This window comes from Rhamphochromis sp. 'chilingali', assembly GCF_963969265.1.
Source record: "Rhamphochromis sp. 'chilingali' genome assembly, chromosome: 4".
NCBI lineage: Eukaryota > Metazoa > Chordata > Actinopteri > Cichliformes > Cichlidae > Rhamphochromis > Rhamphochromis sp. 'chilingali'.
The window spans coordinates 17,346,619-17,374,375 of record NC_137948.1 but is presented as its reverse complement, the minus strand read 5'-3'; the positions used below and the strand labels follow the sequence as shown (position 1 = coordinate 17,374,375).

At 38.3% G+C, this 27,757-nt stretch overlaps 3 protein-coding genes and 1 long non-coding RNA gene across 4 annotated transcripts; all 4 read right to left on the bottom strand.

The window, feature by feature from the left end:
• Nucleotides 1–3,145: 3,145 nt before the first annotated feature.
• On the bottom strand, nucleotides 3,146–8,328 carry tspan34a (tetraspanin 34a). Its single transcript, XM_080880576.1, has 8 exons — nucleotides 8,222–8,328; nucleotides 7,051–7,133; nucleotides 5,737–5,949; nucleotides 4,817–4,891; nucleotides 4,608–4,715; nucleotides 4,272–4,409; nucleotides 4,061–4,153; nucleotides 3,146–3,574 (listed from the first exon to the last, which is right to left on the bottom strand). The coding sequence occupies exons 2-8, from the start codon at nucleotides 7,105–7,107 to the stop codon at nucleotides 3,518–3,520; spliced, it is 741 nt and encodes a 246-aa protein (XP_080736702.1). The 5' UTR covers nucleotides 7,108–7,133; nucleotides 8,222–8,328; the 3' UTR covers nucleotides 3,146–3,517.
• An 807-nt stretch (nucleotides 8,329–9,135) lies between these two features.
• On the bottom strand, nucleotides 9,136–11,463 carry LOC308395823 (uncharacterized protein). The gene is made up of 4 exons (XM_080880812.1): nucleotides 10,865–11,463; nucleotides 10,621–10,782; nucleotides 10,402–10,497; nucleotides 9,136–10,115 (listed from the first exon to the last, which is right to left on the bottom strand). The coding sequence occupies exons 1-4, from the start codon at nucleotides 11,372–11,374 to the stop codon at nucleotides 9,807–9,809; spliced, it is 1,077 nt and encodes a 358-aa protein (XP_080736938.1). The 5' UTR covers nucleotides 11,375–11,463; the 3' UTR covers nucleotides 9,136–9,806.
• Nucleotides 11,464–11,530: 67 nt separating this feature from the next.
• LOC308394708 lies at nucleotides 11,531–15,578 on the bottom strand. The gene is made up of 5 exons (XR_013971280.1): nucleotides 15,309–15,578; nucleotides 14,747–14,815; nucleotides 13,042–13,113; nucleotides 11,993–12,057; nucleotides 11,531–11,857 (listed from the first exon to the last, which is right to left on the bottom strand). It is a non-coding gene; the product is annotated as an uncharacterized lncRNA (long non-coding RNA).
• A 1,165-nt stretch (nucleotides 15,579–16,743) lies between these two features.
• On the bottom strand, nucleotides 16,744–26,915 carry rab3da (RAB3D, member RAS oncogene family, a). Its single transcript, XM_080881377.1, has 5 exons — nucleotides 26,717–26,915; nucleotides 23,711–23,944; nucleotides 21,294–21,412; nucleotides 17,743–17,867; nucleotides 16,744–17,643 (listed from the first exon to the last, which is right to left on the bottom strand). The coding sequence occupies exons 2-5, from the start codon at nucleotides 23,942–23,944 to the stop codon at nucleotides 17,456–17,458; spliced, it is 666 nt and encodes a 221-aa protein (XP_080737503.1). The 5' UTR covers nucleotides 26,717–26,915; the 3' UTR covers nucleotides 16,744–17,455.
• Nucleotides 26,916–27,757: the final 842 nt, after the last annotated feature.

The window sequence follows — 27,757 nt, the reverse complement described above, 5'->3', positions numbered from 1 at the left end:
TACTTCTTCCCAGGTAAACTTTGGTTTCAACTGCCCAAAGGTTTCTTTTTGTTTTTAGAGCTGTGCTGACTCTTTAGATGATGTCTGGCAAAGCCTAATCTAATGTTCTTGAGTGTAACCAGTGCTCCCTACTGTAATTCCTCTGTATTTCCATTCATGATTCATGTTGTGATTGGAGATTTTGGCACTGGTACGACTTTCAGGACTTTTGGTGCTGCTGTCCAGTTCATTCCTTTTTATGATTGCAGATTGTTGATTTTGCCACTTTTAATGTTTTTCTCTGTGATCATTTATTGTTTGGGTTTTGTTTTTTTTTGTTTTGTTTTTTTCAGTCTAAATGGCCTCATTCACTGGCAGCTTTATGTCTTTTGAAATCATATTGAGAGTTCCAATCAACCACCAACAAATTGAGACTTGATATTTAGAATCAACTGGAGGTATCTGCTTAATTCGTTATGAAAAATCAGCGGAAATAAACTCATCTGGCCATTAAACTGTTTGTCAGAGACTTTATCTTTAAGATTGTCCTCGGGAGATTTTATTCCTAAGTGTATCTACTAAAAAAGTCTATATTTTATAAGAATTTTATAAGAAAACAAACAAACAATCAATCTATGATCTATGACATCTTGAGGTAGTATGATCACATTGTACCACATCAAGATGTTTTACATTTTTTTTTTAATGTCATCAGGACACCACAAAGCCAGCTAGAAAACATAACATACTATACTATAGAATACTTCTGAAGTTTATAAGTTGGGGACATTGATCAAAACTCTTCACTACTGTCTGTAACTTTAACCCAGTTCATATTCAACAGGCCGGGCTTCAGTCTCCGGTGAACAAAGACAGAATGACTGTGCTTAAGAAGGGTTTTATTTTCCACAATAAAATGTTCAAGGTTTAGTGTTATTGTTATTGTCCCACTAGAAAGTAATATAATCAGGTTGCAGATAGGTATGTCAGTGGTAAAAACAAAAAGACATGGAGTCGTTTAGTCCTCCAGGCAGATTAATAGAAAGACAACCTCAGGGGAATAACTCAAACTCCCAAAGAAATGTCTGGTTCAGACTGAGGTTATTTTAGTTAACTCAAACTCAAACTCAAAATTGAAAACATTTAGGAAAAAATATTAGAAAATGAAAACTACAACACACCAAATAAAAAAAATACAGAAAATGTTGTTACTTTTGGTAATTTTGGTCAAATTTGTGAAAACAACCTGCATGAGGAGGCATTGGTTCATATATTTACTGAAAAAGGCTGTTTGTGAGTCTGCTGCCTTGATAAAACGTTGTGTTTGTATGCATGTCTTTAGTTTTTTTGACCTGTGTGGCTAAAAGACAGATGGCTCTATGGTATAGTGGTTGACACATTCACCTACACATAACATTTCCCCAATTTGAGACTGGGTGGAGGCACAGTAGATTGGTACTCTCAGATAAAAGGGACTTTCCATATGCTTGAAGTTCTTATAAGAACGTTGACCTAAAAAAGATGATGGCTGTGGCAGAACATGTGACTGTAAAACCGGCTGCGTCACCAGCTAGCACACACACACACACACACACACACACACACACACACACACACACACACACACACACACACACACACACACACACACACACACACTGTGTGATCAATCCTGCTTAGTATAAATTGAAATGTATCAAATAAAATTAACCTGTGGAAATATAATTTACTTTACTTATTAAAGTGTTTTAACCACTTGTCTACACCATACTGATCAAATATACCTTTTCATCCCTCATGCAATTAAACACCTGTTTGTTGATATTAATATGTAACTTATACACTTTGTTAAGTCTACTTATTACCTGCCACTATTTTTTTTCTTAATGCCTGAATACTAGACATTTTCCAAAGCTTGAAGCAGACTGTTGAACCACGAGATTTAACTCAAAAGATTAAATTGGAGTGGATATACTAAAAAATATGAGTTCATTCAACACTAACATGACTGATGTTCAGGGTTGTGTAAGGACTTCATACATAGATTACTTTTGAAGTCTGTCTTATCACCAGTGTTCATGATAACTTAACTGCTTTCTGTGTCCTGCAGATAAAAGCAGCAGCATTAATGGAAAATTCAACTCTTATCAAGTCTTTCTTTAATAATTAGCTTACGTATTATCTCCGGCCACTTTATTGGCACCTCTTACTAAAACCAGGTTGGACTTACATTTGACTACAGAAATGACTTCTATCTTCATGGCATCAATTTAAAAAGGGACTATAAATACTTTTTAAAGATTTTGGGGCTTATTGACGTGAGAGCGTCACATAGCTGCCTGAGATTTGTCAGCTGCACATTCATGGTGTAAATCTCCCCTTTCACCACATCACAAAGGTGATCTACTGGATTCGGATCTGGTGACTCTGGAGGCCATTTGAATACAGTTAACTCATTGTCATATTCAAGAAGCCAGTTTGAGATTACTTGAGCTTTGTGACATGACACTGTGGTCATAAAGAGAAAGAATACTCGGGTAGGGTGTGGCATTTAAATGATACTGAGTTGATACCAATGGGTTTGATACAATGCAGGATGCATCCGTGGTTTCATGTTGTTTACATCAAAATGAAACCCTACCATCCATCTGTGTCACAGTAGAGATTGAGACCCATCAGAATTTTAGTCAGAAAATTGCAGTTTCAGTTTCCTGTTCTTGGCTGACAAGTGTGGCTTTCTGCTGACGTCACCCATCTGCTTCAAGGTTCCACATGTTTTCTGTTTAGAGATGCTCTTCTACATTTTTGGTTGTAAAAAGTGGTTATTTGAGTTACTGTTTCAGCCAGAAAACTGTTGCTCACTGGATATTTTCTAATTTCTGGACCATTAATTGTAAACACTAGAGACGGTTGTGTGGGAAAATTGACAAGCCTGTCTGGCACCAACAGCTATGCCATGTTCAGAGTCACTTAAATTACTTTTCTTCCGTATTTTGATGCTCAATTTGAACTTCAGCAGGTCGTCTTGACCATGTGCATATGCCGAAATTCACAGAGTTACTATCATGTGATTCATATTCGACTTATCAAACAACTGAGAAGGTGTACCTAAAAAGTTGTAAAGTAAGATAAAAAATTCAAGTAAACTACGATCAATTATGGCACAAGTTCAGTTTGTTCTTTTTATTATTTAGAAGTGATCATACATAAAAAAATAAACTCATAACATTAATTTAGTGACTGTAAACCACTGACACAAAGAAACCAGAGTTCTCTGCACTGTGCATCATTTCAAGTGTATCAGCACATACAGCAGGAGACCCTCACACAAACATAAATAAATCACAGTATAAGTGTGTACAGATACATCGTTTTAAAAGTAAAAAGATGTTACTAGCTTTTCCTCTATCTTTGTATGAAAGCTTTAAAAACCAGAAGAGGCAGAGCATTCAATGTTCAGCTGAAAATCTGCTTTGAATCAAATACTAGAAAACTTTCCACAGACAAAACCGCTTAGCAAAATTTCTTCAAAGTTGAATTATCGATCTTTTCCAGCCTTGCAGTAGAGAACCATTGAAACCACCATGGCAGCGATCTGCAAAGACAACAGTTAATCAACATTAGATCTAACTACAGTGATCTGAGATGAGATACAAGTTACAATGTGGACAAATTCTGTGTCATATTCTGTACTCTGTAAGATGCAAATTGCTGAACAAGCTGTGGACTTTGCTGCAACTGTCATGCCATTTATAAGGTAAGGTTGAGTCAAATTATGGGATGTTAACTGAACTGTTTATTTTATTCAAAAATAAATAAGGTGTTCATTTGGGCTGAAACTATTTCCCCTTACTTCAAGAGTCAAATCAGTATGAAAATTAACTTTTTTAAATATGTTGTTTCACAGTAATAAAATTAAAATGAATCACCCAGAAAAAAGACACACACACTGTGTCATCTAGTATCATTTATAAGTATATGTAAGATATATGGCCATAAAGAAATTGAGGATAAAAATATACACAATAGATAATAACTAGCATGCAGTATATAACTGATGGATGACGAACGTGAACGATACCTCGAGAGCAGCGATCCCCATTGCCACACCTGCAATGACCAGAGCGTTGTCCTCTATCAGCTGCAGCAGTTTGTCAAAGCAGCCATCGATGTTCTAAAAGCAAAACAAATGTTTTTAGCTGAGGATGGGAAACACTGCTGTGCACTGTACATTGGATTCATTCTGTTGCTGACATGCATAAAATTAGGCCAAATGTAGGCTGGTCTCATACCGAATGTTGCGCTTTATTTTCATTGCATTTCTCAGCACTGATGGTTGAATTACAGCATGGGGCTGGATAGAGACCACCGTTATTGTTAAAAGGCGAGTCTGTAAAATCTGTGTAGTTCCTGTATCCACAGCATTTAAGCTAGAAGAGAGCAAAAAACTGTTAATGCAACAAGTTTTTAATTACCATAACAACAGAACAAAATTACGACTACAAGTTTGATTAATGTGTAAAATGTGAAGTAATTCAAAACGTTAGTCTTAAAATTTTGATCAAATAAACCTCCATGTGCAAATAGATCACAAACCTTTCTCTTAAATAAATAAATGGGTACAGTACCTCTTTCATTGTGTTGTTCCAGACAGAAGTCAGCTGGTTTTCCTTTCCATAGTTGTTTTTAATGCTCTTTTGGACGTTTTTCTCCAGTTCCTGAAGAAGCTCACCAGCCTGAGAGACACAGACAGACAGTAGCACGTTATCATGCTTTTTAGTTTCTAAATCTGACCATTGGCAGCTCTTGCCAGATTTTGCTCTTCAGAGCTACTTACCACATCTTTGAAGACAAAGAGCACAATGGCTCCTGCAACCTCGATGAGGAAGATAATCAAAACAATACTGAAGAACTAAAAGGGGGAAAACGAAAAAGCATACTGTAAAACATTCTTAACAGCATACTCTTAAGGTGTAAGTGGAGAAACAGATGTATAGTTACAAGAAAGTACCTGCTCAAATATGAAGCTAAAGAGTAGCTACAGAAGAATCACAATCTTAAGTCACTATACAGTACATGTCCATTAATACGGTAAAGTTTTCAAGATGGCTATTTACTGTGCATTTCTAAGTCAGTGTAACAGCAAACCCAGCCCTAAAACACATTTATTTCCTGCAGTGTTTGTTTTTTTGTGTGCAGTACATTAATTGGCTGTTGGATATGCCTTTCCACACTAACTGCCATTTGTACACTACGAGTTTTGTCTTCTTTATCCACTCACATCTATCATATTGCCTTTAGCCTCATTAATTTGACAAGAACTAGCGTCAGCAGTCATAAAGTGCTGGCTCTGGTAAGTCAGACTGTTGAAGAATCTTTCAAGAGCACCTGCACCTGTTTTCAAATGTATCGATAGCACACGAAGAAGAAATTTACTGATGTGTCAGTATTTGGTCACATCATGTGTGAGGACACACGTCTTTAAATGAATGGCAAAAGGAAATACTAAACACTTCTTTTAAACATTTTTCTGACTCAGCTGACTTAAATATAATTCTCTCTACTCCCCAGTTGTAAACTGAAATTGTCATCTCAAGGAAAGACTTTGGTGCCATGTTATATTTTATTGATTTGGGCAAAGTTGCAAACTTTATTATCCTACTATTACAGACACAGAAGACCATATCTGCTGTTCTTTCTTTCTTTCTTTTTTTACAAATGTTTTATTCATTTATTTTTATTCCAAACTTTGCTCACCGTCAGCAGCATGCACTTGCTCTCCCTGATGGCACCGCAGCAGCCCAGGAAGCCAATCAGAACTAGTACAGCACCCACGGCGATGAGCAGGTAGCTGACGTTTGCCAGTTGTGATAAGGAGGAGGTGTCTTCCACCTCATCCAGTATATCCAGAAAGGAACTCCTGTCCACCTGCACCCAAATTCCCACACCCAGAATGACGGCACCTGCTAACTGCAGGTTTATGAAGAAAGAAAGGAGAGAAAGAAAAAAACTGTAAGATAATGTAAGCAGACGATTAAAACATGGAATGCTAATGGGAAATTAAACTAAAAAACTGAACGTGAATGATATGAACTGCACTAACTTTTTTAATAAGTAACAGTGGCAAAATAAATTGTATTTATTTATAGCTGTCAACATTTTAAGAAAAACAGTTTCTTACTACATATTAAATTAATTTTCTGATATCACTGAAAATCCGAAGGAAAAAGACAAAAATAGGGAACAACATACGTAAGAAGAAAAGTTGGCAACTGGATTTCTTTAGGTTTGCAAAGACATTTCACCTAAAACTACTCAATCTACTGAAAACTACTCAAGACTTCCAGTTGCCTCTTTTTACGCTTGATCGGGGTGACTGATAAATTACACAGACATAAAGAAAAATACTCTGGAAATGAGTTCGTTCATTCTAGCAACATCAGTAAAATAAAATGACAATGTAAGAAGTGACACTGTTACAATAGAAGTAATGGGAGCTGTAATTTTTCTGCATGCGCACAAAGTAATCATAAAAAAAGATTGATGAAACTGTTATGGTGATGAAAAACTGTGATAGTGGAGGAAAAATTGTTTCCGAGCATGGAGGGCAATCCACAGATCAGCGCTCCTGTCAGTTAATGCTCACTGAAAATATTCGACCTGAATGTGACATGTTTGCATTGAGCGGGAGCACTGTAGCGATAATTGGTGTTATGTTGTAAGTTAGTTAGCTAAGGCTAAGCAGACCATCTTTTCTCTTCGACCTTACATTAAATAGACATAATGTTCAGTGGTAATGTTCATCTAATCTGATTTATGGGGAAAAGCAAATATTCACATTATCGAAAACTCTGACTTAAAGCCATATCTGAACAGAGAAAGTGGGCTAAAATGTACGTCTTATTGAGACTACCTATAAAAGAGAATAATTCATACAGCCAAATGAAATGGTTTGGCCTTTTTTGATTCACTACTCTCTGTAAAGTCTTCTTTGTAGTCTGGTGTAGGATGTGAAACCAAGCTGTTGAAGAGATGCAGACAAACAGAAGTTCTCTCTTTTTTCCAACTTACAAAGATGCCGCCATTGAAGATGAACATCATAATTTTGAGAAAGCCGGAACAACACATTTTGGCTGATTTCTGTTTTTTTCACTCTGTTGAAGAAACAAGAACAAAAAAAATTATGTCAGTTCAGGTGAAAACAACTTATCTAGTGTAATTACAATTATTCTTTTTCAGCATTTAACATGGGGAACTTTTCTTTTACTGCTGAAATTCAAATCAATAGCAAGAGGCAGACAACACAAGCAGTGGCCAACATGGGTCACTCGGCATTCGCTTGGGTTAAACATTAACCAAAGTAGCTGGCAGCAAAAGAGTGGGGGGTCGTAATCTTCTTTAAATATACCAATCGTTTCATGCTGACGTCATGCAGTTTCGGTTGAAGCATTGCCCAAGTCTACATGTTATTTTTTATTCATTTTGCTGCTAGTTATTTAAATCATCCTACTCTAGGCACCTCAGCTGGGTGATATGCTTGCTTCTTTTTTCCTTGCATTAAAGTCTGTATTTGGTTGAGTTGAGGTAAAAAAAATAGCTTCCTCTAGCTTTGAACTGCAAGTGTGCTGAAATATTACAGCTGAGGTACCTTATCAGGTTAGTGGTTTCACAGTTTAGGTAGCACAGGAGTGCCATAAAAGAGGCACACACAACCCCTTGTCCATTAACTTGCACAACCTAACATGCCTGTTCCTGGTATCAGAGAAATAAACTCCGTTTTATAGTGACTGTCATGTTCTTCCTTATTGCAGCTTTGACAACAGCAATCAATTGGACCTACTTTGCAGCTGCAACCTTGTTTCCATGAGGCAATAAAGTTCCCTTATAACACCTCCATGTTAATTTCTGAATACATACTCGAGCAGCCACAGAAGAGGGGAATAAATTACTTAAACTCTAAGAAGAAAAGATGTTTCTGCACCAACACTTTTAATAGAAATGCAGCAGCTAAATAACTCAGTTTGATGGTTTTTTTTGTTTTTTGTACCTGTTTTTATACAAAATAATAACACTTGGATATTGCTAAGGAATAGTAATCATGTCACTACAACTTGCCTAATGTTAATAAAATCCTTTGATTACAGAACAAACCATTCATCATCCGGATGAGCTTTAGATTAAGGAAGATTAATAGCAGTGTAGTTGTGGAGTTTGAATTAAAAAGTGAAGAAAGCAACTATACCTGTGTTGTACTGAGGTGTGCGTGTCCGCTGAGGTCTGATCAGCGAGGAGTGTCTGTGCATCGACGATTTGGACTGCCCATTTAAGTTCTCACAGGTCGCACAACCCCATGACCAACACGCCCACCATAGGACACACACACACACACACACACACACACACACACAGGGTTCAAAGTTATTTTCAATCACATTTCACAACTTTCCATGACATTGAGATACGTTTTTATGACCAAATGTCACGAAGACAAAAAAAATCAGACAACAACATCATATAAAGCAATTTAATCTGACAAGAGATATTTTCTCAGGTGACGTAATTCAGTCACAAGCTCCTATACAAGGGTATCTGGGAAGCATGTTTTCCAAAACTTCCTGGTTTCATTGTTTTCTTGCAACTCATCAAGGGCTGAAAAAAATACTAATTTAAAATTCAATTAATAATCCAGGTTTTTCATAACAAACACGACTCACACAATCACAATTGTGCTCTACACTGTAAAACCTGACCAGTTAAGTTAACTCAAATGATTTGGGGAAACCGATTGCACCAATTGATTCAAGTTTTATAACTTAAACAGTTTTGGATTATTTAAGTACTTTATTAGAGTCCCAAGAACCCAAAGCAAATATGATAATGTAACTCAAATGCATTATGTTTATTTACTCATTGTTTTTAGTATGTTTTAACTTAAACCATTAAATTTGTTGTACTAAGATGCTGTATTTATTCAAACTTATTTAAAGTGTTACATGCTCATATTCAAATTAAGTTAAATTAACTTAAATAGTTGTATTTAAACAACTTAATCCATTTGGGGAAACCGATTGCACCAAATGGTTCAAGTACTATTAACACAAAACCAAGCTATTGTTCTTTCCATTCAGTTTTTATTAACTTTAACTGCAGAGAAAATACAGAATGAATACAACCATACTTTGAGTCATAACCTATGACTGCTAAAGCCATTATCAAACAAACAAATAATTAGGCATTTTAAAACTTGCGCTTTTAGGGAATTTTGAATGTTTTTTGTAGCATTTTGAAAATCAATTAAATATACAAAACACACATTTAGGTGTACATCATATAAAAAACAATAGTCTAGAGGCAATTAGAGCCATAACAATCACAATTTTAAGTAACATTTAGTATAATAATGAAATCAGATGCACTACAGCAATGCAACTATAGAAAACAGCTGAACTAACAAAAAATATTCTCAAAGGTATTTGTGGCTTCTCAACAGTTTTGCCCAGACCTTGAATCAAGTGAACTGGCACTCATCACACAATTAAAAAATAAAGCTTGAAAGTATACTGTACATATTGACTAATTATCAGTTATCTTCCAAAAGATTTCCATGTAACTAAAAGGTGTTTTTAGAAATAAGCTTAAGATTACACACTATGTAAAGATTTTTTTCAATCACAAACAAAACGTCAAATATGGATTGTCTCCTTATTCTTAGCTTTCTCCACATTGCTTTTTAGAAAGCTAATTACCCTGAACAAATAAAACTATTGAAGCCATTCACAGATAACTGAAAAAGCACGACTATACTGACAGTGAAAAACAAACATCATCTACACAAGCTCATTTTTTAGTGTCTGCAATTTTGGTTTTAGTTGCTTTCTCTCATCGTCTAGCTTCAGCAACACTACTTGAATGAACTCAAAAAAGCCAGTACACTTCTCAGGATAGCTCAGATGCAGAGCATAGATTAGCCCAAACAAACACACCAGGGCATCAGTCCATGAGTGATGAGTCATAACAACCTGATCTTCAAGTACTATGAACACTTGGCGTGGTGAGAAAGGAACTCCTCCAGGCACCTCCTCTTCATCGACATCAGCAACCAGAGCAATTGTGGCTTCATAGAACTCAATTTCCTCCTATAATACACAGTGCACAATTATTCATCTGTAATACCTCTGTTAAAAGTATAAATACAAATGGTCAGGCACCTTTCTTCAGTTTTTCAAATTCTATATATCATAACATGTTTTAAATTGACAGTGAAGGTTCATTTTTCATTCATCCAGTCAAATCAAGGATGAAAGAAGTTTATAAGTCATTCAACTTCACGTCTTCAACTTTCAACCCAAGTCCAGATGACTTATAAACTCCTTTCAACCTTTTTTAAATTCAAATGTGCAAATTATTGTAATACCCAAGTACCTTGCATGTTTTGAAAATCTCTGAAGAATCCTCCTTGAGGTACATTGGTAGGCCGGCCAGAGCTGCTGTTCTAGTTGCATAGATGTCGTTTTTGTCCTAAAAAATAAATAAAATAAAGATATGTATATATATATATATATATATATATATATATATATATATAAACATAGCAATGGCAACTGCCAAGCAAGCAGAATAATAATTAGTATTTTTAAATACCTGTTTTCCATATGCCAACAAAAGCTGCTCCATCCTTTCACCGACCCGTCCAGTTTTCCTCTTTTTGTAAAGTCCAATCAGCTGAGGAGCATAATCATCCAGTGCAGCATAAAACACATGTGGCAGATTCTGATTGGTGATCCGATGAAATTCAAAGTAGAGCTGAGGAGAATTCCAAAAATATTATAAGCAAAACACAGCATACTATATGAACAGCAAATGTTATATATGTAGTTGTACTTACCTGTGTCTCATGAAAGAGTGCTGGCCATCTGTCCTTGAGCTCTGATACAGGAGGAGAAGTGGTGACAATCTCTTCACGCCGGAGGGCAAAAGTGGGCATCATATGCTGATGAATGAGAGGGATGTCTCTTTCTGCTGAGGTCTTCTTGAACTCCTCTACCATCTCAAGTCTTCTGGTTTCCAGAGACTCCCTTGTTTCTCCAGAAGGATAAGAAGGAAGGAAGTTGACCTCACCTCTCCTAGGTCTTTTAATATTGGCCCTTGGTGAAGCTCCATCTGGGTTTGTTCTGCTGCGCTTTCCAGCATTCACAGCAACATCCATGATGCCAGCTTTAGCCAACTTCTTTCTTTGGTTTCCCATTTTATATCTCAGGCTATTCTTCCACCCTTCCCACCCAGTGTCAGAATTCCTCTCTTTCAGACAGGGATGTTTTCTAACTAAAGCTTCTGCAGCCTTGCCAATTTGTGTTGTACTAGGGTATGCTTTTAGTTTGTAGATTTCTTCCCCCATTGTCTCAAGTATGTTGTGTTTTTGATCTCGTGTCAGCGTAATTACTTTCCCATTTTTATCAAATGCTGCATTACCCTCTCTTAATACATGTTCCACTTCATAAGAAAATGGCGGAACAATAAAAACTTCTTGCCATCTACTAATACGCTCTGGTGAATCTATGGTATCAGTGCTATCAGTCTGAAGGATTGTGTCATCAGTGCTCGTTGAAATCCGGTCAAGCTCAACTAACCTGACAACTTTAACAGATGCTATAGCTGGCAGGTCTTCTATTTTAACCAAATTACACAAGGCATTATCAAAATCTGGGTCATGAAACTGAAGCCGAAAGTCAAAAGTAAAATTTAGCCTAGATTTGATCGCATCTATGAGGGCTTGCACACTGTTTGGACGAGATGGCAAAATAAGTTTTTCAGCGTTATCCTTATCAAGGATGACCCTTAGCTTCAATATTCCTGTTGCCTCCATCTGAATTTGTTATTTCTGTAACAGACAGGTTTCACATATTATAGTGGCATTTTAATACATGTTTGTGTTTACAGTTATTTGCAAAATATTAATTGTGCAAAAATATAAAAACATTTATGTGAATACAAAAAAACTGAATAGATGAATTACCTTTGCATTGGTTCAGAAATTGGTGGAATCAGCTGATGTCTCAGTTCTGTTTCTTTAGTCAGACACTGGAATGAAATGGTTTGTTGTTAGAATGAGTTCATTTGCTATCTTGTAAGCAACATGCGGCATGTGGTCAGACAGTTGGCACAGAGATTTTACACTGTGACGGAGACCCCTCTGTTGATTCTCTGCTACTTCATATGAACGCAAGTGCTCAACGTAATAAGTGTCATAGTCTTTCAAGAGAAAATAAATGTTGTTTCTGATGAGCAGTACATTAAGAATCTCTTTGAACTCTGGCAATGCAGCATAAGCACCTGTGCATACAAACATGCCAATTGCAAAGTTTGTGCCATTAATTGTAACCTTTTTTGTTGCATATATTGTGTCACTGTCAGCAATACCTGAAATAAATAATTGTGTATCTGCAGGTAATGATGAAATGTACAAAGACTCCATTTTGGATGTTTGCACAGGTGGTTTGAAAAACGTTGATGAGGACAAATAAAATGCCATCATGCTTTGATGTCTCTCTGCCAAAGTTTTTAGTACATTTTTGTAGTTGTGAGTGTCATGAACTATTTTTTTGAAAACCTTATGCTTTCCCTCAAATCTCATTGTCCAAAGATGAACTAAGGGACCAAAGCACTTTATTAAGTGTGGGTAATGCTCGATGTAATGATGCTTTGGCCTGAATCGAACATTAGGAAACACTTCCTGAAAGAGTTGTCTGTGATCTAATATTTTACAGGCCATGTACTGAATGGTCTCGTCACTAAAAGTATGAGACATGGCAAGCTGAACTACGTCCTTTAAATCCATTAGCACTTCCCAAAAAGTGTCTCTTTCTGGAACTTTGGAGCCAATGAGAAGAGGCAACAGTCTAAGAAGGGCATGATTTTCATGCCCGTTCCCACCAATGGTCCCTCGCCTGGCAAAATTTGAGGGTATTGGAGGAGGGCGATCAACTTTGTCAGAATGTTGGTAGGGAAAGCGCAGAATTGCTCTGTTTAAGTCTTCTAAGGTAAAATATCTCTTAGAAATCAAACCTTTTAAACAATGTGCCAACTCCACTGGAACGACACCTTCAAACAGGTCGTGTAGGAGGTCAGGTGGGAAGCCTGTGACAGGATGGAAGAAAGAGAGATGGTCAGAAAGAACACAGGGGTTTTTAACACCATAGTTTTCCTCAATGTCATCATTCTGAAGCTCTTGCACAAGATTATCATGAGCATCTTTTGTTCTCATTACATAATTCCCTGTAACAGCATTTTCAGTTTGCATTTCTGTTTGGGTGGCATGACAAAACCTACAGAAATATGTAGACCTGAAACTCTCATTGAAACCAGCAAGTCCATGGGCAGCAAGGTTGTCTGCCACAACAGAGTAAACAGTGCCTTTAAGACATTCACCAAGAGTCTCAATGTAGACACCTACTTCTTCAAGAGTTTTCAGATCATTTAAGAGTGGTGACAACATTTCCTTATACCCAAACTGGCGTACATCATTGGAATTGCACAGCAGAGCAAGCTGAGTGCAGTGTAGAGCAGAACGAGATTTAACTGGAAAGTTTGCCAGTGTCCAATAAACTGCAAAAACTTTATGTATTTTCTTTGAGGTACCAAGTGGGTTTGCGATTTCAAAATCATCCACGTAAAGTATTATTGACAATTTCTGTCCCTCTTGTGACAGTAGAACATTTTCCTGGTAGTAGGATCCATCACAAAATGACATGAAATGTCCAGGAATCTGTGTGGGTGCTTGTTTAATTTCTTCAAGCACATCATTTTTTTTCAACAACAATTGCAAAGATGTGAGAATAGGCACATACATATAAGTGTGCTTTGACGATTCAATTAAATACTCCACAGGTTTGACATATGGAAAATTTGCTTCGTAATATGATTTCCTCCTCTTTGCTGTAGATAGTGGTCCTTCAGATGTGACACATTTATGTAAAACATTACTATCAGAAACTGCCTGACAAATCTCATCCACCAGTTTGTCCGTATATGTACAGTTGTGCTTTTTCAGTATATCTACAACTGATTTTCTAACCAGAGGTACTGATAACAAAAACAACTGATCAATATGCTCAATAATCTCCTGTGTTGCTCTCTGGGACACATGGAGAAGGGTCTGCATTTTCAAGAAAAATCCAGCCAGATTGTATTGCAACTGCTCTTCTAAACCCTCAATTCCACTGATTTCACTGGTGGATGCCACTTGATTGTCATCTGATGACTCTATTGAATCAAGTTGCATGTCATCTTTTTGTTCTACATTTATAACACTTTGCACAATGCCTTCATTGTAACTTGTTGAATTTTGGTGGTCTCTGCATTTGTGGGCATTGAAGGTTGAGTATACATTGGTTTTAAAATTGCAGTTCTTGAAAGGACATGGAACAGTTTCTTTTCGTTTTAAATGCCCCCTCAGATGGATAAACATTTGGCTTTCAATAAATGGCTGCTTAAAATTACACACAGGGCAACAAAATCCATATTTATTCAAATCTAGATAAGAACCGTCTTTTCTTTGTGTGGGAGTGTGCATTCTTGACATGTGTATCTTTAATGAATTAAATGTACTAAATGTACACATGCATGTGTTGTAGAGACAGGGTAAGGGTGAAATTGTGGAGTACTGACCATGGTTGAGCCGATAATGCTTCAACAACATGACTTTTATGGCAGTAGAAAAACTACACAACTTGCAATTCCACATTTTGATGCCAAATCGTTTTAAAATCACCTTTACTGGCTGTCTTTAGTGCAGTGCTGGATGATCTCTCGGCATGCTACTGCTCCTTCAATCGTCAGACTGTAATAACACAAAGCCATGAGGACAGAAAGCTAGCAGAACAGTTTTTACTTTTAGACTTTTACTTCACTTAAATACAGTCAACCTGGATAACACAAGCTTTGAAAACAGTAACTACAGTTCATTTTCAATTCAGGTTGGTCAACTACTCTAAATGTTATGAAATAATAAAGCAATTTTACATAAGTGAAGTACACAATAGGCTAACCCTTGGAAAGTACAGAGTCAGAAACGTTTAGGTTTGGTGCAGTGCAGCTTTGAAAAGGTAAATTATTTCACGACTAAAATGCCACTAAGCATCATATTTTAAATTTGTGAAGGTGAACTTGTCCAGTAAACTCTTAAAATGAACACTAAATAAATCTTCTACCATTTTCACTGTGTCAAAAGTAGGCTACATTTGAACTTGATAAAGTTCAGAGTCAGAAAAGCCTAAACACTGATTTTACCAAAGGTTTTGTGGCATGCAGTTTGCAAAAATTAGACTACTTACCAACTATTTGATTGAAACAAGCCACCAACCGTTAATTTTTTAAATTGTGAAGGCAGACTCCATACAGCGCTAGGCGGGAATTGTGTGCTGGCAAGCTAAGTTACGAGCTACTACAACAAAGTAGTCTGATAAATTACAACAAAGTACAACTAAAACAAAGCAGTCTGATAAATGTACGCTAGAAGTAAGCATTAACAAAAAAACATAAAAATAACGTTTATCTTGTACTTTCCACTCTTGCAAAATTTCTCTTGACGAGACTCGTGTCTCATGGCCGACAAGTCCAGGCAAAACGCTGGGGGCGGGGCCGTGGATGATGACTAATACAAATGAATTAACACGACTTAAACAGTTTAAAGCAACAGTACTTAAAACGTTACAAAAACATCATGTGTACTTATTACAATAAAGTTATTATAACATATGTATACTTTTGGGTCTACCTAACACACTTCATGAAAGTTACTTTAACTATTTTTCAGAACTGAGTAAGAACAACTTACTTCTTTTAGTAAGATGCACTGTTGGGTTTTACAGTGTACACAATAAGATCTTTCTTGGTGATCAGTCCAATCAAAGAAACCATGGTGATCAAATCAATGCAGGTCATGGTCAAAGTAAAAGGTTCACTATTAAAACACAGAAGTCCAGTGTGATGTCATTGAACAATTAAAACTGTCATGATAAACGATAACTGGTTTACTCGTGGAACATTTTTACGATAATATTTATGACTTTATTGATTTGTCGTGCTATTGATTAGTGAATGATTTCAACACTGCATGGAAACTTCTGGGAATGTTTTATTATTAACTTCATGGATCATTAGGAAGTACTTAATCTGATTCAGCACTGGTTCCTTCCCGGCTCCCTCAAAATGACATTTCTTTTGTATAATAGCTTTAAAATATCAGTGCGCAAAATTTACCCTTCATGCATTAAAAGCTACCTTTGAAGCACATACGCTATATTGCCAAAAGTATTTGATCATCTGCATATGAACTTGAGTGACATCCAATTCTTAATCCATAGGGCTTAATATAATTCCGTAAGGGTTAGTTAGTGTATCTATGGGAATTTTTGACCATTCTTCCAGAAGTGAACCCTGAGAAGGTCCGGCCCGGAGTCTGTGCTATGATTCAGCCCAAAGGTGTTCTGTCAGGTAGAGGTGTTTGTTCTAATACCATCCATCCATTCGCGCTCACATTCACACCTATGGGCAATTTGTTCTAATACCACCTAAGCAAAACTACACCAATTAAATGTCTATAACACAGTAACACAAAAGTGTGCCGGCCACTCACAGTGTTTTATCTCCTTTCTGATAATTCACTGGAGAAAACTGTCTTTCCAAGCAATGACTCATCCATTTAAAAACAAATTACAAAACTATACATGAAATGTTTTCATACAAATGAGGCCAACAGACATAACATACATATTCCTTTCTTTTAATTTCAACTTTATTTTAACTTTGGACTAACATTAATAATTAAATGTATAAAAAGAAAAAACAAATACATTACTTAAACACAACAGATGATTATATTCCTATAAAACATCCAACAAAAAATGTGGTTTATTAACTGGAACTCACGCAGGGCTATCAGGCGTGTGTGATCTCAGCTTTCAAATATGTTAGACTTTGTACTGTACCTTCTTGCTCATTTGGTTTACAACAGGCAATTTCAACAGAAGTCACAGTGATGCAGTTTTGTGCGACGCCCACTAGGGGGTAGCATGACACAAGTCAATCGGGGTGATTCCCCATGCAATTTCAGTCTGGCACATGGCTTTCTTTCACATCCTGACCTGCAACAGGTGCTGTTCACTGCACTGTGTGAACAGGAAACGATAAAGAGAAAAGGCTGCTCAGTGGAGCTCTTTGGCATCTTAGTGTAACAGTTACATTGGGATTACAAAGACGATCCTTGAATCACCACCGAGTCAAGAAAACCAGGAACAAAAAGAAATATTAAAAAAAAAAAGAAAGAAACTGAACGCCAGGCATCCATGATTGCACTGCAGTAACATTTGGTAAAGTACAATCACAATGAAAGATTTAGGGGCAATTCTGGTCATCTGTGTAAGTGTGGGCACCTATATTTAATTATTAAACCTGTTTTATCAGGTTTTACAATCAGTAATCAGCATGCACAGCCACCCCGACTGCTGTTGGGTGTGTCCTTCAGGCCATCTCCCTTGTGATTGGTTGCCGGATTGGCATCACCGTTGACGCTCTCGTTCATCTTCTCGCAGATGACGTCCACCAGCTTATCAAAGACCTGCTTCACGTTGATGTTATCTTTGGCACTGGCCTCGAAGAAATGGAAGCCTGGCGAGAGAGCAGAGAGAGATAAAGAGCTTATGAGTGATTATTAAATAATGTTTTGTTCACGTGTTTTCATGCTGATAAACACCAGCGCGTACTGACCGAGCTCTTTGGCCAGTCTTTTGCCATCTTCAGTCGGCACCTGCCTGTCATCTTCCAAATCCAGCTTATTGGCCACCAGCACCACCTGAGCGTTGTCCCACGAGTAAGTCTTGATTTGTGTTGCCCTGAGAAAAACCAAAAAAACCAAACCATGTTCACAACTCTACTGTATCACCTACAGAGACCCTCAGTCCATCACAACAATGAACCAAAGTTGAGTCTCTTCTGATTTCTAGCATTCAAGTTCACTTTAATGGCAATGAAAAGGTTATTAATCACTGAAGGAGATCACTGAAGATGCATGGCACAAAATGATAGCACACTGTATAGACGAATAAATAAGGAAGTTAAGACACCAAGTAGTGCAAGATGGCAAACAGGATTATGATAACAATATCAACACACTGACAAATGAGACTAAACCTGTTTGAATGTCACATGATCTCGTCTTCTCATTGGTGTTGCTGTGAACACAATAGGCTCTGCTGACAAAGGGAAGTGGCATTAAGAGATTTTTGCTAAAAGGATTTGATCATCAAATGAGAGCTTTCACTTGAGTCCAAAATTCAAACGTTTCCGGATGTGTATGTTATTAGGAGGACTGTTTATTGCGCCTATCGATTGGTTTCCTTTTCATTTCTACAGGTTATGCAGTGGAACATTGCATTTCTTTAATATAACACAGCAGAATGATAATGCTCCTTTGACATTATTTGTAGTATTATTGTCAACCTGTTGCTATATGTGTTGATTTTTTTGATCGTTTCCAGGTCAAAGACGGAACCCCCCCGCCCCCCCCAAAAACAGTCTTTTAGAGAAAAGCCATAAGATGAACGTATCCATGGCGACACTGAGAAATTCCCTTTCTGAAGCGCACTGAATGTTTTCAACATCATAGCCTTTGTAAACTAAACATCATGGTCAAAAGACAGATCTAATTGCAAAACCTATGGACACACCTGCACATCTACACAGTGGATGCCCAAAGCATACTGTGCCTTTTTTGTCCTCGTGGACCTTAATATAATGAAATTCACTGAATTTATAAGGACTTGAAACCATACACTCCTAAGGGCAGAGGTTACTGAAGTTACAAAGCAAACCAAAGGGAACCAAGAGCCATTTTCGCACAGATTTTTCTGAGGATTCATTGGTCAAGAGTTGTCTGCAACCACTGGTTGCTAGGGAAAAATGTGTATTCCTTAACTGCTCGGCAGTGATTCATGGAAGCTACTGGCTGTTGCTGGATGAAATGAGATGCAAAGAAGGTGCAAAGAAGGTTCAGTAAGTTCACTTTAATTAGAATGAAAAGGTTATTAATCACTGAATAAAATCCCTAAGGATGCAAGTGGAAACATCACAAATGATGAAAGCAGTATTCAAAATGAAAGACTGAATAAACTGAAACTGTATGGCACAAAATGTCAGTGCAATATATAAATGAATAAATAAACAGAAATATCCATTAAAAACAGTGCACTGCTGTCATGTCAAGTCAGCTAAGAGCCCAAGTAGTGCAAGCTGGCAACCCGGATTAAGATAAATGAGACTTAACCTGTTTGAATGTCACATGATCTCATCCCCTGATTGGTGATGCTGCGAACACAATTAGCTTTGCTGACAAAGTGAAGCAGCATTTACAGATTTTTGCAAAAGAAGACCGTTGGAAGAAGCTCAGAGTGGGATTTAGAGAAGTCTGAAGCAAAAGCATCTGATTATTGAAAACAGACTGAGAGCTTTCACCTGATATCATTTTCTCACTTTTGATGAAAGTCGTGTTTCAAGTCTTTTGTATCTGAAGTCTTCGACTAGAGCACTGGTAATGATAACATAAAGTAACAGTAATTATAACACACACACACACACACACACACACACACACACACACACACACACACACACACACACACACACACACACACACACACACACACACACACACACACACACACACACACACACACCTTCAGTTACCCCAGAATTCTAGAGGCAAATGTTGACTTTTTACTCCACCATATTAATTTAAAGGGCGTTGATTTTCAAATTGTACTTAGAAAACATACACTGATCAGTAACTGACGGATTAAATTAATATTTTAATGTTTCCCGTGGTGTCCATTTTCAGGAGGACTGTTGGTTGTGTCAATTGATATACTGTCCTTTTGTTTCTACAGGTTATACAGTGGAACATTATGTGTATTTTCTTTAATTAAACACATTGTTATATCCAATTTTTTAATGCAGCATCTATTCTTGTGAACAAGAGTGCTGCTTTTTTTAATTTTCTCCAAGTGATCCAAAAAAAACAACAAACAGTTGAAGAAAATGATAAGATGAATGTATCCATGGCGACATTGAAAAGTTCCCTTTCTGATGTTTTCACCATCACAGCCTTTTAAACTAAATGTCACGATCAAAAGACAGATCTAACTGCAGAGCCTATGGACACACCTGCACATCTACACAGTGGATGCCCTAAAGCATATTGTGTTTTTTTGTCCTTGTGGACCTTAATGAGGGCCGTCATTAATATAATGAAATTCACTAAATTCAAAAGGACTTAAAAGTAGTGACTGAGACCATACACTCCTCAGGAAAGAGCTTACTGAAGTCACAAAGTAAGGAAACCATGGGCCATTTGCCCACAAATTTCTATTGAGGTTTCTTTCGTGTCGTCATGCACACATTGCTCAAGAGTTGTCTGCAACCACTTGTTAGGGAAAAATGTGTATTCCTTAACTGCTTGGCAATGATTCATGGAATTTGCTGGCTGGAAGGAATCAGATACAAAGAAAGTGCTGCACCAAAAACCTCCTAGTTATCGCTGTTTTTTTTTTTTCCTGTAGTTTTTCGTGTTTGTCTACCAGCCCAACGTCAAAGTAGAGGTTGTGTCTCTGCTCTGCAGCCAGCATGTTTCTAGAAGAACAAATCCTTTACTTTGAAGGCAAACGGGTCTTCAATTCTGGTTCATGTTGCACTTTTCAGTTTCCCTAGAGGATAGCTGGACAGGCTTTGTAGACAAATCTGCCACTTGCATTAAAACTAAGACTGCAGCAAAATTTCAGCAACCAAAGCAAGGAGATTTTACTAATTGAGGAATAAACATTTTCCCTAGCAACAGCTAGTTGCCATGGGGGTTACTGACCAGTCTGTAGCGCAGCATGAGTGGGATGAATTAACATTTTCCCTGTCACTGCCATCACATTCAGCAACCACTCACAACCAGGGAATATCCCATTTTTCTTCACCATTGCTGGTTGCCAGATGGTCGTGAACTGGTCCCTAGGCCTGTGTGACTGAGGCCTAGACGTGGCTGGTGTTCACGGGTCTGTAAAACCTCAACACAACCACAGCGTTTTTTTGCAACCAAAGTGTCACCTCTGCTAGCCATTAGAAAGAAAGCAAGTTTAAGGCACTTCTGTGCAGGTATCACTTTTTAGACCAGTGAAACCCCCCCCCCCCAAAAAAAACACATGCCTTGGAAAAATGCCTTCAGCCACTGGAAAACACACATGCCTATTCTGCATTAATTATATGCTTCATCTACCCACCAGTCCTGAACAGCACAGAACGACTCCTGGCTCGTGATATCGTACATGAGCAGAAATCCCATGGCTCCTCTGTAGTAAGCTGTGGTGATAGTCCGGTAGCGCTCCTGCCCAGCTGTGTCCTGTAAACACACATTGAATGGTGGATGAATTATTTTTACTGGCCCAACTCCAGAAATCACACAAAAAAATGAAGAAACAACAACCCTACTGAAATTCAATTTCACCACATGCAACAAATTTCTCAAAAGCAACATGAAAGCTTAAAAAAAAAACACTTAAAACACTGAAAGTTGTTTGCAAAATGAAAACATGACAGGGGAGCAAAAGTAAACGAATGATTAACTCTGCAGAAAATGTAGCTTGCCATCACCAGTGTGTGAATGTGTGTGTGAATGGCTGGATGACTGAATGTAGTGTAAAGCACTTTGGGGGTCCATAGGGACTAAGTAAAGCGCTATACAACTACAGGCCATTTACCATTTACCAAAAGCAAAGGTCAATCATGAACTTTCTTAGAATAGAATAACCCCTCACTTTTAAAATGTTGATGCTGCCACACCCTGGAAGCACACTAGGACACACTCTCAGGTCTTGCCTACATCTCCAGATGGTATTTTTCCTCTTCATGTTGCCTTGGGAAAAACCTTAAAGTAACAAATGTAACACTCCTGTGGATTCTTTGAAACTGCAGTAAGAAAACTAAGACTTTGAAACTAACTTCTTTAAACTTTCTCCCATGTAATGTGATGCCAGTAGCTGCTATGGACCTCATTAACACCACTGACTCTAATTGTACACATTCCTGGGCTTGTCAGCAACCTACAATTTATGTCACATGTAGCTGCGCTTATTTTAATGGTCCTAAGAAATCCCATTAAGTCCCTCAGCAGCCAATAACCCCGATTCTAAAGTGAAGGGCTCATAACAAAACATTTTCACAACCAATATACTGCGTGTCTTTCCTGAATATAAAACCTCAAGTCAACCAGCTGGGACGTTAAAAATCTGCTTGCTTGTTAATGCATAAGTAATAAAACTTTTACTGTTATTTATCTGAATTTTAATATGGTTATCTTTTATACTACTGGTTCATCATTTCACTTGGCACCTTCCTTGTGTGAAAGTGTGCAGCTGGATCATTGTAAAGCGCAGCCGAGAAGGCACGGCCCGCTGAATACATTAACTTCAAAAAAGATGCATTACTTTCATCTAACAGGAGTACTGTGGGTGAGTCCTCGCCTTCCGCTAACATTCAGTAATAGATCTGTCCTGGGTGTCAGTCTGCGCGGTAAGCACATTCGGCTCCTGCAGCTCAAACCCATGCATCTTTCATGAACCCCGCCGTCTGGGGACAATGTTAAACATCAACTGTTATTAACTCCAGAGAGTGAGAAATTAGTTCACATCCATGACAGGCTGCAGCATGTAAGAGGGCAAATCAGGGAATGGGAAGAGGATAAACACTCCATGTTGTGTAACAAGACTTTGAAAAGCTCTATTCATTTGGCCCCTCCTTTGGTTGAAGATGTATTTTAAAACCTCTTTGCCACAGGTAACGACCCCACATAAATTACCACTCCGACTTTAAAGAGACTGGAGCATTTTATAGTCAATTTTGTTGATATATTGTGTGTCAAAGCTGTTCTCTGTACAGTAGATTTTTACTCCGGTGTGGGGAGACCGGAGTAAAAATCTTCCTGAGCATTCAAGTGGAAATTATTAGGGACTTTTAAGATCTCAGTTATGTTCAAATGGAGCTACCTCTACATTAAGTGCCTCTAGGAGCATCCCAGACATCTATCACAGTCAGAGTAGTTAAAACAAGAACAACAAAAAACGGATAGGTTTTGTGTGACAGCTTGATTAAGATTACATTTGGTCAAACTGCAACACTGCCAGTGAGCTTTTAGTTCTTGGCTGCTGCAATGAATAAACATCTTTCAGTGAGTCAACAAACCTTGTTCTTGCCCTAATCATTATAACTATGTGCATGTGGTGACAAACAGTTTGAAAGCAGGAAGAAAAAACAGGTGTTTTTCTTTGGTTGGAAACCCCCCCGAAGTAAAATTAGTGTCTATTATTCCACGTCTTCAGATTTAAAAAAAAAACGTCTTGGTTAGTACTTCAGCAAAACGCCACAAACTATTATTTTAATCATGAGGACTGAAGACATAATTACACTAGTGTATAAGCTGCTATTGTGCTCCCAGTGGCCTAAACCGCCTCTCCTCTTGCCCTGTTAATGGAGGTCAAATACCAGGTAAAGAAGTACAAAAGAAAGAAATAAAGAAAAAAAAACCCAGCGGATGAGAGAAAATAAATCCTTTGCTTAGAGGGTTTAGGGGGTTTTCGATCCTAAGGACTTCTTAAAAATACTACCTCGCAGTGCAGAGGCTCTATCTCATGCCCAATCTCACCCAGATCTGTAGCTTGACCCGCTTGTTGTTCCTGTAGATGGTCTTGACTTTGAAGTCGATGCCCACCGTGCTGACAAACGCTGAAGTGAATGAGTCATCTGCATATCGGAAGAGGAATGAGGTCTTTCCCACGCTGCTGTTGCCGATGATCAGCAGCTTGAACATGTAGTCAAAGTTTTGGTCGGCTGGATCTCTCTGCTCGTGAGCCGCTCCTGGATCTCTGGCTAAAGCCATCTATCAAATGACGACAGACAAAAAGGAGAGGCACATGTGTGATCACTGAGATGGGCTATAAAGCATCTTTCTTTTTTGTTGTTGTTGATAAATGTTGTCTTTTGTGCTTCTTGTATTAAATATTGTTTGCAGCAATTTGTAGTGGTTGTGTGTGTACATTTTGGTTTTCTGTAGTGTCTGTTGTTGATTGCTGTCCCTTAAAATGCCTAAAAAGGGACAAGTTCTGCCAGTTACCTGTGGCTGGTAATCCTACATATACTCACTGACCACTTTATTAGGTATGCCATGCCAACAATGGGTTGGACCAATTTTTGCCTTTAGAATTCCCTTAATTCTTTTTTGCACAGATTCAACAAGGTGCTGGAAATATTTCATCAGAAGATGGGTACACGATGGTCATAAAGGGATAGACGTGGTCGACAACAATACTGAGATGGGCTGTGGTCTTTAAACAATGCTCAGTTGTGACTAAGAGCTCAAAGTGTGCCAAGAAAATATCCCCCACACCATCACAGCACCACCAGCCTGAACTGCTATAAGGTAAGATGGATCCATGCTGATCTTGCAATCGATTTCTGCTGTGACTCATCAGGCCAGGCAACTTTTTTTTTTTTTTCCAATCTTCTACTTTCCAATTTTGGCAAACCCGGGTGAACTATACCCTCATTTTTCCTGTTCTTGGCTGACAGGAGTGGCCAATCTAAGTAAACCCTAGACATGGCTGTGCAGTCCCAGTAGATCAGCAGTTTCTGAGATGCTCAGACCAGCTCATCTGGCACCAGCAGTAATGCAACATTTAAAGTCACCTTTCTTCCCAATTGCAATGCATGCCATGCACCGCAGCAGCTCATCTTGATCACGTCTATATGCCTAAACGTACTGAGTTGCCATGCGATTGGTTGATTAGATATTTGCATTAATGAGCAATTGAACAGGTGTACCTTACACCTGTTCAACTGCCACACAAAAATAACACAAGTACAAGAACAACACAGAATAGGTGTGGCTGTAAGGCAGTTAAGGACAATTACATAATTGCAGGCTCAGGGTGCTGCACTGGGTCAACTGCTGGTAAATGCATACATGTACAGGAAGAAACAGGATAGTATCTACTAGTTCCTGTTTTTAATCAGTCACATAACTGCTTGGCTTTAATGCATACAAAAATAATCTAACAGAGTCTGACTTGCCAGTAATCTCAATATATTGCGCAATGATGTCTTATAGCAAAGACAGGAACATGTGACCATGGTAGGGAACGTCGATGCCGATGTCAGACACGTCATCTACACAATCAAATGCCCATTGCAAATAAATTTTAAATAAGGAATTTTTAGACAAAGGCAATGCAGATACATTCCTATAATTGAACATAGTCAAATGTACTGGTTAATCCTTTCAATGTTAGATGATTAGCTAATGTATGAGCTCATGTTAGTTTCTCTTAAATGTTAATATTGGAGGTTTAATGTTTGTTTGAATTAAAAAACAAAAGATGGCAACTGAAAACAAAAAAGGAGGGGGAATACTAAAGTTAAGAATAGCACTGGCTTTCGCAAAATCCAGGATTACCAGTATATCAGCTGTGGTGTCACAGTGATAAATATCAGCTATTTGAGAATTCAGGTTAACACTCAGACGTCTGAAATCCATCCACACTAAGAGCTGAGCAGATGCTGATGTTGGTAAATGGAAGTGTTATTTTAAAAATGGTCCGTCTTCCTCCCTGATTCCTCTTAGCGCTTATCACTGTGCTATGAATCACAGCCAGGGCGTGCTCCTTACTCTTTTTCTTCCCTGGACCGGTCACCTCCTGCTCTCTCCATCCATTTGTCACAAGAACACATGTTAAAAACGTATAGGATCGGTAGAGACTGAGCGGTGGGAAGGGGGCAATAGATTCTCCCCCGCTTGTGTATTTTATCTATCACCCATCTGGTCATTCATTCACCCAGTGACACTACTACTTACATGCACACACAAACACACTCCGTACTCTCATTTATCTTCCTTCTCTCCTCACATATTCATCCATCTATGCATCCCTCCTGTCATCATCCGGCCAGCCAGCTTCCCTCCCACTCTTAACTCTCTCCTTCCTCCATCACTCGGCATCAATCCATCTACATTCATCTATCTACCCCCCCTTCTCCCTCTCTTTCTCCTCCACCCCCACCCCCCTCCTCTTCTCTCAGGGGTTGAGTCCTGCTCCTCCTTGGCTGCTGAGAAGTCTCTGGAGACCAGCTCAGCATTACAGCTTCCAAGATCATAAAAGAGGGGCTGAGCGGCATGCTGCTGTACACACTCAGCAGAACATCAATATCCGCGCATGCGCCTACATCAGCATGAAAGTACCTGGCACACACTGAAGTATGTGTGTGTGTGTGTGTGTGTAGGGTCGTGTATTTACTTTAGCTTGGGAAAACATGTCAACTCTCATTAATGCACATTCAATATTTGACTTCAGAGCATCTGACGCCTGGTTTGTAACTGCTTTAGTCAGTCAATGCAGTGCACGAGAGCAGCTGTTTCACGGGACACTTCATTGCCCCACTTGTTGACACCGAATCCAAATATCTGTGTACAAATTAGCCCGATTAACCACGAACAAAGTTCATATTCTGAAGCCACCGATGACACTTGTAGCCTTTAACTAACTAAGAGTCTAAGTTGCCTACACCGCCTTACCATACGGCAGCTCAGCTACAAACCTGATGACATTTAACAGCCCCCGTCTGCCTTTGCATACAACTGTGAGTGAATGCAAATTACCTCGGGTGTTGTTTATGGGTCTGTCTCCTCTCTCCCTCCCGAAGTATTCACACGTCTACCTGAAAGTCGATGAGTGTGTGCTGGCTGCTGCAGCTGTTGCTGTCTGTCGGGCTCTCCTGCTCAGGTGTTCCTGTCCCGGATCTCCACACTATGCATGTGCATATCTATCACTGGGACGTCCAACACGCAACTTGTCAAGTCATGCCCAATATGAATCACGCACTTCCGGTATAAACTTTCAAAATAAACATTACAAAAGAAAGCTGACGTTTTAGGGTAACATACATCTGAGTGCAAATTTCTGGCAGTTGGGTGTATTTGTTTCCAGACAAAGTTGGCTCACCCTCTGCATTTCTATGTAAATTAATAAAGGATAACAATTTGTTCATCGCGGGGTTTTATATAGTAGGCAATCTGCACCCACTGATGGCAACCGAAGGAAACTAATAAATAAGTTGAGGGAGAGCTGAAGGTGTTGAGAAAATCTTCGAACTCCATTTCATAATGAGCTGAGCAGTGTAGCTAAGCAACAAGCCGTGCTCCTTGATACCGGTACTGTTTTCTCATTACTTGGCCATCTTGTGCAAAGAAAAAAAAGACGAAGAGATTTTTCAAACTCGGTAAACACGAAGGAATCATTTTGAGTCAAATGCAACTGAAACATTCAAAATCAAGCGAACATTTATTCAAATAATTAAAGAAATTAAGGAAATCGTGAAGGAAAATGGGCTTGGTATACCATTCAAGTAAATTTCATTTAATCAGGTTCCATTAAACCTAAACTTTTACATTGCACTTATATAACGCATTACACGAAAAATTTACATGTAATTAAAATAGTTAAAAGCAGAATTTGGGGCACAATTATTTTACTTTTTCTTTTGAGTGTACGATCAGTTCTCGATGGTCAAAAAACGAGTTTATACTGGTTTATTTTGAAGGTTATTGCTAAATTTCACGGTATTCTGTTGCCTCACCTGCTGGTGGACGCACTTTCAATACTAAGCCTTCCGATAAAACAAACAGAAAGTAAAAAATAAA